The sequence below is a fragment of the Pristiophorus japonicus genome, chromosome 8 (assembly GCF_044704955.1).
Source record: "Pristiophorus japonicus isolate sPriJap1 chromosome 8, sPriJap1.hap1, whole genome shotgun sequence".
In the NCBI taxonomy this organism is placed as follows: Eukaryota; Metazoa; Chordata; class Chondrichthyes; family Pristiophoridae; genus Pristiophorus; species Pristiophorus japonicus.
In genome coordinates this window covers 85924682-85942694 of record NC_091984.1, presented here as the reverse complement: position 1 = coordinate 85942694, position 18013 = coordinate 85924682, and the positions used below count along the sequence as shown (strand labels likewise).

The 18013-nt window shown below is 44.1% G+C and overlaps 1 protein-coding gene across 1 annotated transcript in view; it reads left to right on the top strand.

The window, feature by feature from the left end:
• LOC139268115 (interleukin-12 receptor subunit beta-2-like) overlaps positions 1-18013 on the top strand; it is a 186658-nt gene that overhangs the window by 45246 nt on the left and 123399 nt on the right. The window contains exons 8-11 of the mRNA XM_070886134.1: positions 1563-1645; positions 7987-8194; positions 14677-14907; positions 15422-15523. Coding sequence (XP_070742235.1) covers positions 1563-1645; positions 7987-8194; positions 14677-14907; positions 15422-15523 — 624 coding nt within the window. The remainder of the gene's footprint in view (positions 1-1562; positions 1646-7986; positions 8195-14676; positions 14908-15421; positions 15524-18013) is intronic.

Sequence of the window (18013 nt, the reverse complement as noted above, 5' to 3'; positions counted from 1 at the left end):
GGCCCTGTAAGTTGAGAAAAACCTGGACCACCAAGGGAGCAGCGGATCCGTGTGTTCAGCCTGGCACACAAGCAGAGTGCCAGGCTGAACGATTGCAGACAGGACCCCGCAAAGAAAATGGAAGGAAACTTCAGCAGCAAAGGTAAGTTTGTGGACAAGGGTTGAAAATCTATACTGTCCAGATTAAACATGAATTGTTGACCGAAATGCTTATCCAATATTTTACATGGTATTAGGCTAGGGGACATTTCCATTTTTGGGAATGGCTGTGATCCTATCCATTTCTGTGTCATTGCAGATTTGAAGAATTAACTGGGATTAGGTGAAGTTTAATTGATATACTTAAAGGACCACTCAAGATAATCCCACAAAATTAATTTTTACTTTAATTTTTTTTTAAGATAGTAATTCTTTCTTCCAATTTTTCCTCCCTGTGGGAAAGCAACTCCCTTCCATTAAGTCCTTCAACACACCCACCTGGCAGAGCAGGAATGGGCTTTGAAGAATGTTGGCAGGAATTATGGGCACAAACCCATGTTGTACCACCTCATGGCACAGCTACTGTACCTCCGGCCCTCCCTGTAAAAGGGTAGCCCGACAGTAAATTTGCCACTTTTCCCAAAAAAATCTTTCATGAGCTATTGACTATGACCCTCCCCACCCCTGGTTCTCAGTACACTATCAAAACATCATCTAATGTTGTTTTAGGCACTGCTGTATGTGCAGCATTGTGGAAGTAGAAGTTGGGCGCAATGCGCACGTGCTGCCAGGCTTGATGATGCTTGTTGGCCTGATATTTATTAGTGACACTCCTTCCTCTTTCAGCAGCAACTTGCCTTGGTTAATGACAAGTTAATATTGATTATTTCCCCTCCATATTACCCACTATGAACTTATCTATATATTATTTTGACCTAACATTAAGGCTACCACCTCATTTTGATTTCCACATTAAGCTTCCAATGCATCTCTCATCCTCAGCCTCATTAGAGTTCTGCTCCCCTGCCGCTCGTGATCGCCATGCAAGCACATGGGAATCGTATTCTGCTTGTCACGTGACGGTTAGATAAAATCTTAAGGATAAAATCAACCAGACCCTAGCAATCTTTAAATGAGCACAGCCACAACATAAAGGGAAAACAAGAGAGCCCTGTTTGAACACCTGACTTCTTCCCACCCAAAATTTGCAATCATCAGTGAGAGGTTGTGGGTCAAGGTCTGCGAATCCACTTATATTGGGTGCATTTCACCCTCATCATTCTTATTGGGGAAGATCTGTGTCTAATCCCCTAAGTCTGTGCTTGTAAGTATTGCTTGGGTAAATACAATGAGGGTTCATGCAACCAGTTTTACTGCCTGGTTAACCTGCCACAGGCCATATGAAACCATATGAATCAAATGGTCAATCAAAAACAATCTGAACAGTGTGCACTGTGGTAGTGGAAGACATTAGAAAGGTCTTATTTCAAATACTTCACATAGTTAGCAATAACTAATGTTACTGTTAAACACCAACCTTCTAACAAAAATCTTTTTTTTTCTCCCCTAATGAATGTTTGAAGAGCCGGCAGGAGTTTTAGATGCGTGGAGTTTCTGTGAACCAGTTGATCCAACAAAAAATAGAACAATAATCATCTCCTGGAAGGTAGATTGAACACCTTACACCTGTCATTTTGTTGATCAGCTGTATACTCCTAGGGATACAAAGCCATCAGCAGCAATGTTTTTCACATAATAACTGTGGAGCTCAGGGAGGTAAAGTTCTGTAAAGCAATGTGACCTTTCTAATGTGAACAGTTAAAATTAAATATCGATGTGTATCTCCTAATATTAAAAAAAAACTTTTCAAAAACCATTGGTTGCCAGCCGCAGGGCCGCTGAAGATTCCTGAATGAGGTTAGGCCCCAATGCCTGCCCCGCTCATCGGAGACAAATTTCTAAAAGGATTCTTAACAGGTGTCAGGCCCTCATTTACATATTCAGAGGGCTGAATGCCTGTTTTAGGCATCTGGGATGACTAAAAACAGGCCCCACAAATTTAGCAGGCTTGCTTTGCACATGCTGTACACCTGAAAAACGGGCGCATTGCATACCAATTTCTACCCCCTGATCTCTCTGACAGACAGTAAAATGGCACAGGCTAAACTATGAATTGTTTATTCCCAGAAAGAAATATATGCAGAAACAAGTTATCATTAGCTAAAATTACCTTTATATGGGCCCATGTTTCCACAGGAGTTGCTCCGTTTTTTTTGGAGCAACTAGATTTTTTTGGAGTAACTTAAGAATTGCAATTCTCCCCATTTAAGTTGCTCCAGTGTAAGTGAGTTAGTTAGGTTTTTTTTTAAAGTTTTTTTTTTCAAAAGGGGGCGTTACCAGCCACTTATGCCTGTTTTGACCATTTAAGCAAGTTTAGTCAGCTAAAACTTACTCCAAACTAAGTTAGGCCGAAGTAAGTGGCCACTTTTGTACGTTCTGAAAAACCGTGTGGTGAATTAAGAGATCAGTGCAGGTAGCCTCCAAATGACAGTGTTATGATAGGAATGCTAGTTTTTTTTAAAAATCCCAAGCAGCGAGACTGGACAGGGTGTAGGCCCATCCCACACAGCTTGCATTTCATACACTCAGATTTTGGGGGCTAGGAGCTACTGCGCATGCGCGCACACTCTAGCGCGCATGTGCAGAGGTCCCGGCACTGTTTTCAGTGCCGGGACCTGGCTCCGCCACCGAATCCAGTTGCCACCATGGAGGAGAGACTGGGGAGTGGCCAAACTCGGCCCGAAGATTTTTGCCGCCCTTGGAGTTCTACAAAAGCGGCGCATCTCTGGTGAGTGCGCCAGAAATCTGTACTGGCCAAATTTGGGCCCATAGTACTATCTTTCACCAATACATTAAGTTACATAGAAAATAGGTGCAGGAGTAAGCCATTATGAAGTTTTAGCATTTTTCATCAGTAAAGTTTGAACATAAGTCTATGATGAAAGTGTCTTTATGTGAGAACTTATTCCTCACAAAATGTTTGTTAGCCCTCAACATGGCAGCGAAATAGGACATGGCACATGTGTTTGGCTTTACGCCTCATATCTTTGAGGTCCAAGCTACACAATGGCTGGTAAAAAAGATATCCTTTATAATTAATCAAAACTGTCTCACGTTCAATTATTCCTGCAATGACAGACCAGTAAAAAGAAACTTACAGATGTAAACAATTTCAACAATGAATCTAGCCAAACAAGATTTGAATTAAGTAGACTTAGATCCTTTCAGTTGTTTATGTATTCTCCCCTTATGACTCAAAAACTAAGTTATTTCCTGTTAAAAATGTAATTAACAAAAGCCAGTTTAAATGTGTTATTGATATGCAATGTTCCCAGAGAGTGAAATATATTCCTGTGAGGGTGCATCAGCAATGCCTGTCTCCATCTGGCCAACATCCACTCAATCTGAGATCCCCTAAGGCCCAAAGGCCCAAAGAGGCAAAAGAAAAACTGGAATTTTTTTTAATCTTCAGTTCCAAGAAGAGCCATTTAGCCACAGACAAAATGAAGGTTTGGGGTCTTTCAGAATGCCTTAATGAGGCTCTTAGCTGGCGTGAGTTCCATTTCTGCCTTCCAAAATGCAAAGTGTGCAAGAGTGAAGGTTTTTTAGTGAAGCTCAGGCACCCACCCCCCCGCCGTCCCGATACCCTCATATGATGTAGAGGATTGGTGGATAATCTGCTGATGCATCCACCACTCCCCATCTCCCCACCACCAGAGTTTAAGAGTAGTCTAAAAAGGATGGAATATTGGCGTAACTGAGGTCAGCACCAGATTCAGAACCCCATTGGAGGTTTCTGTTCTCCCTAGCCTCCAAGTAAATATTCTTAACGAGTCCAGAAAATGTATTTCTCAATTGCTCCCAAAACCCGCGGATGTGGGAGATTGAAGTGACTAACTTGCCAATCTCCATAAGAAATTTCAAACAGTGCTCCTGATTGAAGAGTGCCCCTCAACTTCAAATAGGTTCCTTTACGGCACCCATGGAGTCAGACTTCCAGAGCAGCATCCTCAAAAGAAGCAAACCTGCTCATGTCCTGTCCTGCCAGTCTGAACTAACACTTTCAATTTGGCAATGTGCAGCTCTGCTTTATCTTTTAAGAACTACTGACTTACTGGATATCCAATTCCTACTCACGCTATATGTTTCATGAACACAAGCCGATCTGCTTAAGGAGCGCATGCTAATTGTTAAAATGAACTGAAATTATGCAAGACTAGCTCTCCGCAGTGCTTGCCCAAAATGTATATGATGCATTGTGGTCCCACTGGCACTGCAACTGGATCACATAATCAGCTCTCCATTCAATTTGACACCCTCCCTTATTTTCAATTTGATACCCTCCCTTATTTCAAATTTGATACCCTCCCTAATATGTATAGCCTCGCATTTCTGGTATCATCCTTGTAAATCTTCTCTGCACCCTCTCCAGTGCCTCTATATCCTTTTTATAATATGGGCGACCAGAACTGTCCGCAGTTCTCTAAGTGTGGTCTAATCAAGGTTCGATACAGGTGTAGCATAACATCCCTACTTTTCAATTCTATATCTCTAGAAATAAACCCTAAAGCTTGGTTTGTTTTTTTTATGGCCTTGCTAATCTATGTTGCAACTTTTAGTGATTTGTGTATTTGTACTCCGAGATCCCTTTGTTTCTGTACCCCACCTAGACTCTCACCCTCCAAGTAATAAGTGACATCCCTATTCTTTCTACCAAAATGTAATGCCTTACATTTATCTGTGTTGAACTTAATTTGTCAATTATATGCCCATTCTGCAAGTTTATTAATGTCCTTTTGTAATTTGTTGCAGTCCTCCTCAGTATTGATTATCCTCCCCAATTTGGTGTCATCTGCAAATTTAGAAATTGTGTTTTTGATTTCAAAGTCTAAATCGTTAACATAAATTGTGAACAACAGTGGTCCCAGCACTGATCCTTGTGGAACACTTCCCACCTTCTGCCATTGTGAATGGCTACCCTTTATCCCTACTCACTGCTTTCTGTCTTGAAACCAGCTAACTATCCATTCTGCTACTTGTCCCCTGACTCCGCATTCTCTGACCTTGTTCATCAGTCTATTACGGGGTACCTTAACGAAGGCCTTTTGAAAATCTAGATAAATTACATCTACTGAATTACCATTGTCTACTCTCTCTGTTACCTCTTCAAAAAATTCAATGAGGTTGGTCAAGCAAGACTTGCCCTTTAAAAGTCCATGCTCACTATTCATTACTATATTTTTGGTTTCTAAATGTTCTTCTATTTTCTCCTTTGGTAGGATTCCATTATTTTTCCAACCACCGATGTTAAGCTTACTGGTCTGTAATTCCTCGGACATGTTCTGTCAGCCTTCTTAAATATAGATATTATGTTAGCTATCTACCAGTTCCCTGGCACTACATCTTTTTCTAATGAATTATTAAATATGTGTAGTAATGCTTCTGAACCTCTTCCCTAGATTCTTTTAAAATTAATGGATGCAATCCATCCGGACCAGGGGTTTTATCCTCTTTGAGTTTGATTAGTTTATTTAATATAACCCCTCTTTTTATTTTAAATGTACTTACCTCATTACTAATCTCATCATCCAATGTCATGTCCACCTGTTCTATCTCCCTGGTAAATACTGAAGCAAAATAATGATTTAATATTTCTGCCGACTCTCTATCGTTACCTGTAGTATTATCCTGTCTGTCACTTAATGGTCCTATGCCCATCCCAAACTTTCTTTTTTTATTGATGTGCCTGTAAAATATTTTACTATTTTGTTTTATATTTTGTTTTATGTAGCAGAACGTTTTCTAAGATGTGGGTTAAGGCACCTTGTTGGGGTATAAGACGTTTTACTTTGCATCCAGCTGGTGCTATACCCGACCCTGGAAGCTCTTGATATCCTTTCAGTAACAACCCTCACATCTTTAAACACAATAAAAATCACCTAAAGAAACAAATTTTTAAAAATCCTTTCACAAGTTGTAACAGAAGTCTGTAAACAATTTATGATTGACATGCCCAATAAATTCAAACCATCAAAAGTTTACAATCTGGACTAATTTTTGCAGTGAATTAGTGGGAGTGATGACGGTTTTTAGTAATGTTTGCTAAGAATGAGATGAATGTAGTAATATTTGAGAGTGAAAATATTGGTATCTGGTCTTATATTAGTTTTGCACATCAATACGTTTTCTGCAGCTGGATTGGCATGGGGAGAGGGGGTAATATTTCAATATAGACAATGAGTCAAAGGATCCATTGTAGTACTGTACTTGCTGACTTCCTGTGGAAGACTTGCTTCCACTCTCAAAGTGAGTTCTCAGGTGACTGTAAGTCCAATACGGGAATTACAGTCTCTGTCACAGGTGGGACAGACAGTCGTTGAAGGAAAGGGTAGGTGGGAAGTCTGGTTTGCCGCAAGCTCCTTTCGCTGCCTGCGCTTGCTTTCTGCTCAGCGCCCTCCCGGATGCTCTTCCTCCACTTAGGGTGGTCTTTGGCCAGGGACTCCCAGGTGCCGGTGGGGATGTTGCATTTTATCAAGGAGGCTTTTACGGTGTCCTTGAAATGTTTCCTCTGCCCACCTGGGGCTTGCTTGCTGTGTAGGAGTTCCGAGTAGAGCGTTTGCTTTGGGAGTCTTGTGTCAGGCATGCGAACCATGTGGCCCGACCAATGGAGCTGGCCGAATGAACTCAGATAGACTGCTGATAACCTATTTGATGACTAGTTTTGCGATAGCTCCCTCTTGTGACAGACTGTGTGATTACATGCAAAGAATTACAATGTTATTTTTATTTTTGATTTACCCCTTCCCTTTCTCACTTCATCTCCTGAAGGCAGTAGTGTCACTATCTTTTGCCCAGTTCAAAATTGAATAAGGAAGGGATAGAGGATAGGGATCAAGATGAGGCATGACTTCCACATAGGGCCGATTTTAATCCCTTCCATCGGGGAGGAATATTTCGGGAGCGCAATCAAAATAGCAGAGCCGGACTTGCCACCTCCTTCCCGCCTAGGTCCAGGTCTGTGCCATTTGGGTTGGGACCTTGTAACTAAGCACCTGTTGGAAACATGCAGGAGCCTAATTAACATATGCAAATCGGGCTCCTATGATGTCAGAAGGACCCTGTTGCAATTTTGAAGTACCAATGGGTGGAGTGTGGGTTGCACACACTCTGCTCATTGATACTTGTAATTGAATGGCCAAATGAGTGGTCTTTAAAGGGCTGTTCAGAAAAAAGTGAAAGACAAGTTTGTAAATGATTTTTGTGGGGTCAGGATGAGTATTAATGCGGACCCCACAAAAATCGACGCCTATGAAGCCCGATCCTCCACTGCTCTCTCTTAGGACCACATCCCTCCACTCTTGCACTTATTTGGACTGGCTGGGCTCTGCGGTGGAGCCGCCATGTTTTTTGGTCCCCTCCCATCGTAAGCTGTTCCAAACGTATGAGCAGCTTGCCGACGGAATGGCAATAAGGCTTGAGAATGAAAATTCATCGGGCCTCGGACCACTTCCATTGGACTTGCTTCACCGCCTCCCATCCAATGGAAATGGTCACGCAAAAATCCATCCCATTAAGTGCTGAAATGTTTTTTAAAGCTGCGTATACTCTTGAAGTGTCTCCCCTCGCACATGCACACAGTGTAACCTTTCAAGTGCGGCAATCAGAATACTACATTTAAGCCTCAATGTTTCATGACTTTATCAACAGCAACAATTGGATTTTCTGTATCTTCTTAAGGCCGGAAATTGGGATTTAGAGAAGGAGCACATGGGTTCCCTCACTGATCTAATCCATCAATCTGTATAGCACTTCTATTAGTGGTTGAAGGAAAAATTCCCAGAGAACCATAGGTGTTCTTGAAATGTAGCCCTTGGTTAAGGAGTCAAAAAGATTATATTCTTTTCTGAGATTTTTCTGCTATATAATTATTTTTTTTTCCATTCCTAGCCTCTCCATCTTCAGGAAACCAGGGGCATTATTCTCGGTTATCATATATTTTATCAACAAAATGGACCTGAAAAGACCATCCGAGTGTGTAATGTATCAGAAACCCAGTACAGCTGGCGAACACCCTGGGCACCAGACACCATCTTTGTTACTGCATTTAACTCCAAGGGAAACTCCACACCCGCAGTGCTCCACGTAGGAGAAGCAAGTAATTCCTATTATTTACAGGAGACCTTTCTTTTTTGAGTCTTCACAAAGGGAAATTAAAACAGTTTTATCTGTTTTATCTGAAGGGACGGCTACCGCGGAGTTTGGGCGGTTGATTGAAAAAATCGATCGGCCGCCGCGGTCGGGTACATTTCCCTCCCCGAGCCATATTCAGCTCGGGGAGGATTTCAGCGGTGTGCACTTCTGCCGGAAACGGCGTGGTGAAGCCGCTGTAAAGGAAGGTTTCCAGCGGTGAGCTCTGCAGCGTGCGGGTCGCTGGAAAGGGACTACCACAGCGAAATTCACCGAGGATAAGGTAGGATTTTTCCCGGCAGTGCCCCCGCGAGGTTTTCGATGCTGTGCTCAAACACAACACCGCTGGGGCCCTTTGGTAGGGAAAAAGTTTTATTACATATTATTGTTTTTATTTCATTTTTCAGCATTCATCCGCAGTATTTATCATTTGATACAGGTTTATTACTTATTAGTGTTTTTATTTAATTTTCCATGGTCCGCAGTATTTAGGTTTTGATATAATTTTATTCATTCTTAGTGTTTTTATTTCATTTTCCATGGTCTACAGTATTTAGGTATTGATATAAGAACATAAGAACATAACAATTAGGAACAGGAGTAGGCCATCTAGCCCCTCGAGCCTGCTCCGCCATTCAACAAGATCATGGCTGATCTGGCCGTGGACTCAGCTCCACTTACCCGCCCGCTCCCCATAACCCTTAATTCCCTGATTGGTTAAAAACCTATCTATCTGTGATTTGAATACATTCAATGAGCTAGCCTCAACTGCTTCCTTGGGCAGAGAATTCCACAGATTCACAACCCTCTGGGAGAAGAAATTCCTTCTCAACTCGGTTTTAAATTGGCTCCCCTGTATTTTGAGGCTGTGCCCCCTAGTTCTAGTCTCCCCAACCAGTGGAAACAACCTCTCTGCCTCTATCTTGTCTATCCCTTTCATTATTTTAAATGTTTCTATAAGATCACCCCTCATCCTTCTGAACTCCAACGAGTAAAGACCCTGTCTACTCAATCTATCATCATAAGGTAACCCCCTCATCTCCGGAATCAGCCTAGTGAATCGTCTCTGTACCCACTCCAAAGCTAGTATATCCTTCCTTAAATAAGGTGACCAAAACTGCACGCAGTACTCCAGGTGCGGCCTCACTAATACCCTATACAGTTGCAGCAGGACCTCCCTGCTTTTGTACTGCATCCCTCTCACAATGAAGGCCAACATTCCATTCGCCTTCCTGATTACCTGCTGCACCTGCAAACTAACTTTTTGGGATTCATGCACAAGGACCCCCAGGTCCCTCTGCACCGCAGCATGTTGTAATTTCTCCCCATTCAAATAATATTCCCTTTTACAGTTTTTTTTTCCAAGGTGGATGACCTCACATTTTCCGACATTGTATTCCATCTGCCAAACCTTAGCCCATTCGCTTAACCTATCTAACTCTCTTTGCAGCCTCTCTGTGACCTCTATACAACCCGCTTTCCCACTAATCATTGTGTCATCTGCAAATTTTGTTACCCTACACTCTGTCCCCTCTTCCAGGTCATCTATGTATCTTGTAAACAGTTGTGGTCCCAGCACCGATCCCTGTGGCACACCACTAACCACCGATTTCCAACCTGAAAAGGACCCATTTATCCCGACTCTCTGCTTTCTGTTAGCCAGCCAATTCTCTATCCATGCTAATACATTTCCTCTGACTCCGCGTACCTTTATCTTCTGCAGTAACCTTTTGTGTGGCACCTTATCGAATGCCTTTTGGAAATCTAAATACACCACATCCATCGGTACACCTCTATCCACCATGCTTGTTATATCCTCAAAGAATTCCAGTAAATTAGTTAAACATGATTTCCCCTTCATGAATCCATGTTGCGTCTGCTTAATTGCACTATTCCTATCTAGATGTCCCGCTATTTCTTCCTTAATGATAGCTTCAAGCATTTTCCCCACTACAGATGTTAAACTAACCGGCCTATAGTTACCTGCCTTTTGTCTGCCCCCTTTTTTAAACAGAGGCGTTACATTAGCTGCTTTCCAATCCACTGGTACCTCCCCAGAGTCCAGAGAATTTTGGTAGATTATAACGAATGCATCTGCTTTAACTTCCGCCATCTCTTTTAATACCCTGGGATGCATTTCATCCGGACCAGGGCACTTGTCTACCTTGAGTCCCATTAACCTATCCAGCACTACCCCCCTAGTGATAGTGATTATCTCAAGGTGCTCCCTTCCCACATTCCCGTGACCAGCAATTTTTGGCATGGTTTTTGTGTCTTCCACTGTGAAGACCGAAGCAAAATAATTGTTTAAGGTCTCAGCCATTTCCACATTTCCCATTATTAAATCCCCCTTCTCATCTTCTAAGGGACCAACATTTACTTTCGTCACTCTTTTCCGTTTTATATATCGGTAAAAGCTTTTACTATCTGTTTTTATGTTTTGCGCAAGTTTACTTGCGTAATCTATCTTTCCTTTCTTTATTGCTTTCTTAGTCATTCTTTGCTGTCGTTTAAAATTTTTCCAATCTTCTAGTTTCCCACTAACCTTGGCCACCTTATACGCATTGGTTTTTAATTTGATACTCTCCTTTATTTCCTTGGTTATCCACGGCTGGTTATCCCTTCTCTTACCGCCCTTCTTTTTCACTGGAATATATTTTTGTTGAGCACTATGAAAGAGCTCCTTAAAAGTCCTCCACTGTTCCTCAATTGTGCCACCGTTTAGTCTGTGTTTCCAGTCTACTTTAGCCAACTCTGCCCTCATCCCACTGTAGTCCCCTTTGTTTAAGCATAGTACGCTTGTTTGAGACACTACTTCCTCACGCTCAATCTGTATTACAAATTCAACCATACTGTGATCACTCATTCCGAGTTTTTATTAATTGTTTTGGCTCCATTAAACCTACTGAATGATGCTCAGAGGTTTGCACATACCCCTGTACCTTTGAACAACTTTCAGGTCTGACTCTTTAATGGAGGCCTGTGGACTGCAGAGACCTGCTTGGCAGTGCTCACCCTGAGGATGGGAGGAGTGTTGGGAGGGCGATATCTGGTACACCTGCTCAGAAGCAGGGCGGCACACAGGAGAAGACGCCGCCATCAACACCGTGCTGACAGTCAGCTGGCAAGGGAGGCAGCAGTCATGATTTGTTCATTCTGCAGACCAGTGTGCCCGCAGTCTTCACCGGCCCGAATCAGAATTGCAGTTGGCTGCTTGCGGACAAGGGATATCCCCTGTCCACTTGACTGCTCACTCCACTGCGGAACCCCAGGACAGCGCTAGAGCATGCATACAATGATGCTCATTGTGCCAGCAGGTGCATCATCGAGCAGTGCATAGGCATCCTTAAGCAGAGGTTCCGGTGTCTGGACTGTTCTAATGGCACCTTGTAGTAGTCTCAACGGGACTTCATAATTGTCATGGTCTGCTGCATGTTGCACAACCTGGCCATCGTGAGGGGACAGCCGTTGGAGGTCGAGCCAGCAGCACCATCTGAGGAGGAGGAGGAGGAGGTGCAGGAGGAGGAGGAGGAGGAGGCGCAGAATGAGGAGGAGGAGGATCCGTATTGCCCCAGAGCTAGGAGGCGTCGACCCATCGATACCCTGGAAAGGCTGGGTGCAGACTGGCCAGCACCCTCCTGGGAGGGTGCGTCCTCACATATATGGAGGTGCCTAACACCTTCCCTGCAATCTCTTTCCATGCATTATGTACTGGCGGTCTGCCAGGTCTCCCCACGTCAGGAAACAGTTTTCTTCTTCTGTCCTCCACACCGTCCATCAGCTCCATATCAGTGGACCTGTTGGCTCTCCTTGCACCTCTTACACCAGCCATCCTTCCAAACTCCTTCCCCCCTCAGGGCCTTGCTGCAAACCCTGCCCTTTAAAAAGGCCAGGGAGTACTGGCTCATTAGAAACCCTTACCTGCATGCTCAATTTCTCAATGGTGATAACGCTCACATTAAGACAGCCACACCGCTGAATAATCCACTTTGGAAGGGTTCATTAGCACTGGAACCCATTTGTTCCCTTTTGTAGCTGAATATGGGGTGGCCCAGCCACAAAAGAATTTCAGCACTAATGGCCACAAAAAGGTGGGCGGAGCTCCAGCTTTCCAGCGGTACTGAATTTCGGGCCCAATATTTCCTGTCTACACCCACTCAATTCTAAGAATGATCCACTTGAACAGGAATGTGTTGACTAGAGACTGTGCCAGGGAGAGCGAAAACAAGAGGCTAGAGTCACAATTGGGAAATCTGTAGCAGGCAGTACATGAGGCATTGGCAGAGATCAGGCCCTGTACCCATTCCGAGTGTCAGGCCAGGCAGACTAAGGGCTCAATTCTCCTCAGTGATTTGTGCTGTTTTTCTGGAACAGACTGCTTTTTTTGGCCTAAATTTTAAAAACCACAGTTTTCCCAATCAAGTTGCACCAGCGTAACTCAGTTAGTTATGATTTTTTTAGGTACATTTTTTTTTCAGTCAAAGAGGGTGTAACCTGCCATCCACGCCAATTCTGGCCATTTAGGCAAGTTTGGCCAGCTGAGAGTTACTCTCGTTCTTCTTAGACCAGCGTATGTGGCCTCTGCAGAAAAACCTTCTGGAGAGTTAAGGAAATCGGCGCAGGTTAGGAAATCGGCGCAGGTAAGTGCAGCAGATGCCCGGACAGCAGCAGCAGGAGAGGTAAAGCGGGGGGAGGGAGAGGGGGGGGGGGGAGAGAGGGGTGGGGAGAGAGAGGGGAGAGAGGGAGAGAGGGGGTGAAGCCTTTCGGGTATAGTTAGGTGCGGGGTCCGGGAAGGAGGAGGCCATTCGGGACTAGGGGCGGGCGGGGTAGCGGACCGGGAGGCCCTTTGGCCAGACCTAGGGGCGGCGGAGAAGACTGGCAGGTCACTTGTTTGGGGATGGGGGCGAGCAGACCGGCAGGTCCCTTCGGCCAGGGCTAGGGGCGGGGATCAGTACCGGCATCGGGGGGTGGGAGAGAACTTTAATAATTGGAGGTAAGTTGCTGCAATGTATTTTTATGTGTTTTTAAGTTGCTGCAATATGTTTTAATGTGTTGCGAGCTGGCTGTTTCACTTTGCAGCCTCAGCTCGCATTGTGTCCCTGGTTACCGTGGCAACCCGATTTTTTTGGCGCAGATCAAGGCTCCACCCCCAAAATTAAACGACAGGCTAGGCTGCGCCAAAATGAAGAAATCAAACGGGGAAACTTAGAACATTTTTTTGTTGGTGTACTTGGGCCCCAAAAATAGGGCGTAATTCTTCAAGTATGACAAAAAAAAAGCTTTGGGGAAAATTGAGCCCAATGAATTGGGGATGAAAATACATAAAACAAATGGCCAACTTTCCTAATGCCCCAGAAAAATGGTAAATAATCAGTCTGATAGCATAATTATGACACAGTAGTTGGGAGGTTTGCTTCACACCTCGGCTATTGGACTTTTCAGCCCCAGCTTTGACTGAATACCACACCTACTGATAGTGCGGGAGGGCACTTCCGGCGACATAAAACTGCACCTTGGCCATAGGCTAATTGGAACTAAATTGTCATGCTGATATGAAACCGAGTTCTCTTCAGGGTCAGGAGTAAGGTATGTAAGTTGCATCAGAATAGAGGGAACCTTTCTCTGCAGCTGCCTGTGCTGTACATGGCCATGCCATGTTCACATGCCAGACACGAGACTCCCAAAGCAAGCGCTCTACTTGGAACTCCTTCACAGCAAACGAGCCAAAGATGGGCAGCGGAAACGTTACAAGGACACCCTCAAAGCCTCCCTGATAAAGTGCAACATCCCCACTGACACCTGGGAGTCCCTGGCCAAAGACCGCCTAAGTGGAGGAAGTGCATCCGGGAGGGCGCTGAGCATCTCGAGTCTCGTCGCCGAGAGCATGCAGAAATCAAGCGCAGGCAGCGGAAAGAGCGTGCGGCAAACCAGTCCCACCCAGCCCTTTCCTCAATGACTATCTGTCTCACCTGTGACAGAGACTGTGGTTCTCATATTGGACTGTAGTCACCTAAGGACTCAGGTTAAGAGTGAAAGCAAGACTTCCTCGATTCCAATGGACTGCCTATGATGATGACATGGCCTGAGAGTATTCATTTCTAATAATGGGTGTCTCAGCACCAGAAACCCCTTGACCAACCCTTTCCCCCCTCTCCAGAGAGGAGAGAGTCAATAATGAAAGCCTTCGTGTGGATTCTTCTCTTTTCCTTAGGCAGTCCCTCGTATCGAGGATGACTTGCTTTCACACCAAAAAGTTACAATGAGGGACGTGATATTCCAGGTCCCAAATTGCATAGTGAAGGGTGGAAGATGCCTGTGCGTGAATTTTTTTAACGTGTGGTGGCCGTTGCCTCCTCCTGTACAAGATCAGTTTGATACGTGTTTAATTTTGTACGTACGTAGCCTAGTTTCATTGTGCAATATCGTTGTACTATATCTATCACCATACAGATATGATGGCTCCCAGAAACCTTACTGTGGCACCAGCTGGAGACTCTGGAATTTATGTCAAATGGGAACCTCCAGATGAAACCAGTCAGCCAGTGCTGGGTTATGTCGTCAACTGGAGAGAAGCAGTTGACAGCAACGAGCAGCTACTTAGTTGGAAAAGGCTTCCCAGGGCAAATCACTCGGTGTTTATAGGACAAACCTCTTCACCTCAGGAATATCTAGCAGAAGGAAGTAAGTTTGCAATAACCTACAGCCACCATTGCTTGCTCCATCCCAGAGTGAAGTCTAATAACTCTATGGACCATGGTGACCTGCTTCAGTATATCGTATTACAAACAGGCTTAGAAAGTGGAAAAAAAAAATTCCCAATACAGTACAAAAGTAGTTAATGATGTTTCAATTTATGCCTTCAAAATAGATTTTTCTAAATATGTGGATCACAGGGATCAGTATGGGCAGATAAGATCAAATTAAAGGAAGGCAATTATTTAATGTGTTGTCGCAGTCATGGAAATGTCATTTGCACAGAGCAAGCTTGAATAATGGAGGTGTAAATGTGGATCAATAGTTGTTCAACTATCTTTGCGGATCAGAGAGAAAATTTGTGGTGCATTAAATACGTGGGGTAGATTGTACATGCTTTGTTGTTGGAGTAGATTTGTACACAATGGTTATTTTGTGCTTTCTTATGTTTTCTGTTTGTGATAAAGGTGGTTATTTTAATTATTTCTATCATCATATTTAGGAAGCATTATGCCAAGGAAACGTTACAATATTTCTGTCACTGCAATGTACCAGAAGGGACGAGGAAGATCTTGTTCAGCGCAGGGATATTCAGTAGAAGGAAGTAAGTAATTAGTATGATTACTATTCTTTAATCATTTCCTGCCCCACTACTTTTTCAATTATCTTCTCCTTTCTCTTCTGAAGATGGTGATTAATGATTGAACAGACTCCATTACCTTGTCCAAGGTGTTGTACTTTATGCGTGAGTGTCAGTGAACATCACAGTGAACCCAATCTTAACCTCATCCAATGTCTCCATACATTCACTCACACTTTCCAGCAGAAGCCACCAAATAGTGATCAAAATCAGGAATCCCTGTAGTTTTTCTTTTCTCTCCTAGTCCAAGGACACCAAAGCTATCTGTAGCACCCGAGCTGCCATTTTGGCTGATATCAGCTAACTCAGTACAGATCAGGGCTCGAATGTGAAACCTGTCTCTGTATAATGCATTAACAAACCACACAGTGCATTTACCTAGTAAGCCATTAAATAAATTCTCCTCCATGTCCTCGTTTTGCCATTTCACTGCTTTACCAGCACTATGCTACTATCTTTCAGGTGGAACAGCGGGATAAGGCATGGACTTCTTTACAGCCACTGTTAACACCATCCTTCTTCAATTATAGGGCACTTCGCAAGGTGAAATACGTCCCCCTCATGACTTTTAGAATCAGGTCTCCAGCTCAGTGCACTGGTTAAAAGCAAACAAGCCCATCTCAACAATCTATAGCTGTGACCATAGCTTCTTCTCAGTTTTTCTGGACTTAGTTTGATGTAGAACTATATGAACTGAACAAATAAACATATTTGAAGTCACATATTCAGGGGCCCCCTAATGGCTGCCAAGGAAATGTGGATAGTAAAAAAAGTAAGAAAGCTTGCAGGCTACCGGAGATTATATTAAACAGATACCAGACACTGGCCATAAATGATGACGGGATATGAAGGGGGTAATTTTAACCCCTCCTCCCCCGCACGACAGACAGGAGAGGGGTAAATCAGCACATTTTCAAAACCTGACCCCCAACCCGCCGTGACCATGCCTTCTTCCATTTTAACTGTGGTGGATTTTTGGGGCATCTAAGTAATCTGCTCACTAGAGGCAGGTCCGTAATTATTATAATCAAGTGATATTTTGCCAGCTATTTGAATTTAATGCCTCCTGTATAGATTTCCCAGGGCTCAGGAATCCCCAGCAGCTAAATGATGGTGGGAGCTGCCGGATTCAGCAGAAAACTGCTTTTTAAAGCACTGCTCGTGGGCCAGGAGGAGCAGGAGTGTTCCCCTCGCCTCCCCCTCACCCACCGGCCCCTTAAGCAACCCTGTCACAATCAGCCAACCCCTGCCCCTCCCAAACCTGCAATCTCTCTTGGTTCCCCCCTCCCTCCCGATTGCTGGTCTGACCCCCCTCACCAACCCGTGATGTTTCCTGGCTGCCGGGCTCTGTCGGCTGAGGCCTTTTACTGCCAGCCTTCCTGCCCGGCAGCCAACCAGCCTGTCAGTCTAGCCGGCTGCCGGGCGGGAAACAGAGTTAAAAAAATGATAATGAGGTCCTGCCATTACATTTGGCAGGACCTCCGTGTCCCCGGCATTTCTGGGTTTTCCCTCCACAAACAACATGCCCTGCTCCTTCCCAGCCTCTCTGTAAATATGGGGCCAGAATGTTTAGAAAAGACAGAGTGGAGAAAAAAGAGCGCTATAGGCCTATCTGTCAGGAACCTCTGGGAAGTAAACAAAGTTAATCTTGTCAAAGGAGGAAAGCTACAGAATAAAGTATTTCTAACATAAGAAAAGCCAAGCTGACTCCAGCGGGCTTTGCTATAGACCACCAGGTCAGCATAAGAAGGAAGACAAATCTTTCAATGAAGAGCTAGGAAGGGCATTGAGAATAGGAAAGTTATTTTAATGGGGGATTTCAATCACAGCTGTCTGCTCACACAATTTTTCTGGCCAACCAGTTTGCAAGTCTGACTACCTAAGCATATTTTCTGTGTATTGGCAGTCTATTCTAATGAACAGGAGGGGGTTGTCACAGAAATCTTGGCAAGGTCAGCCCTCTCCAAAGTTAGCACAATTGTACCTGCACCACAGGTAATTGCAACCCCGATGTTTGCTGGAATTAGAAAACTGGACGAATGATCCAGAGACGTGAGTTCAAATCCTACCACGGCAGCAGAGGAATTTAAGTTCAGTCAACTAAATAAATCTGGAATTTAAAAAAAAGCTAGTACAGATATCAGTAATTGTGGCCATGAAACTATCAGATTGTTGTAAAAGCTCATCTGGTTCACTGATGCCCTTTTAGGGAAGGAAATCTGCCGTCCTTACCTGGAATGGTCTATATGTGACTCCAGGCCCACAGCAATGTGGTTGACTCTTAACTGCCCTCTGAGATGGCCTAGCAAGCCACTCAGTTGTAACAAACCACTACAGAAAAACAACCATCACCACATGGGCTGCAGCAGTTCAAGAAGGCGGCTCACCGCCACCTTCTCAAGGGCAAATAGGGATGGGCAATAAATGCTGGCCTTACCAGTGACGCCTACATCC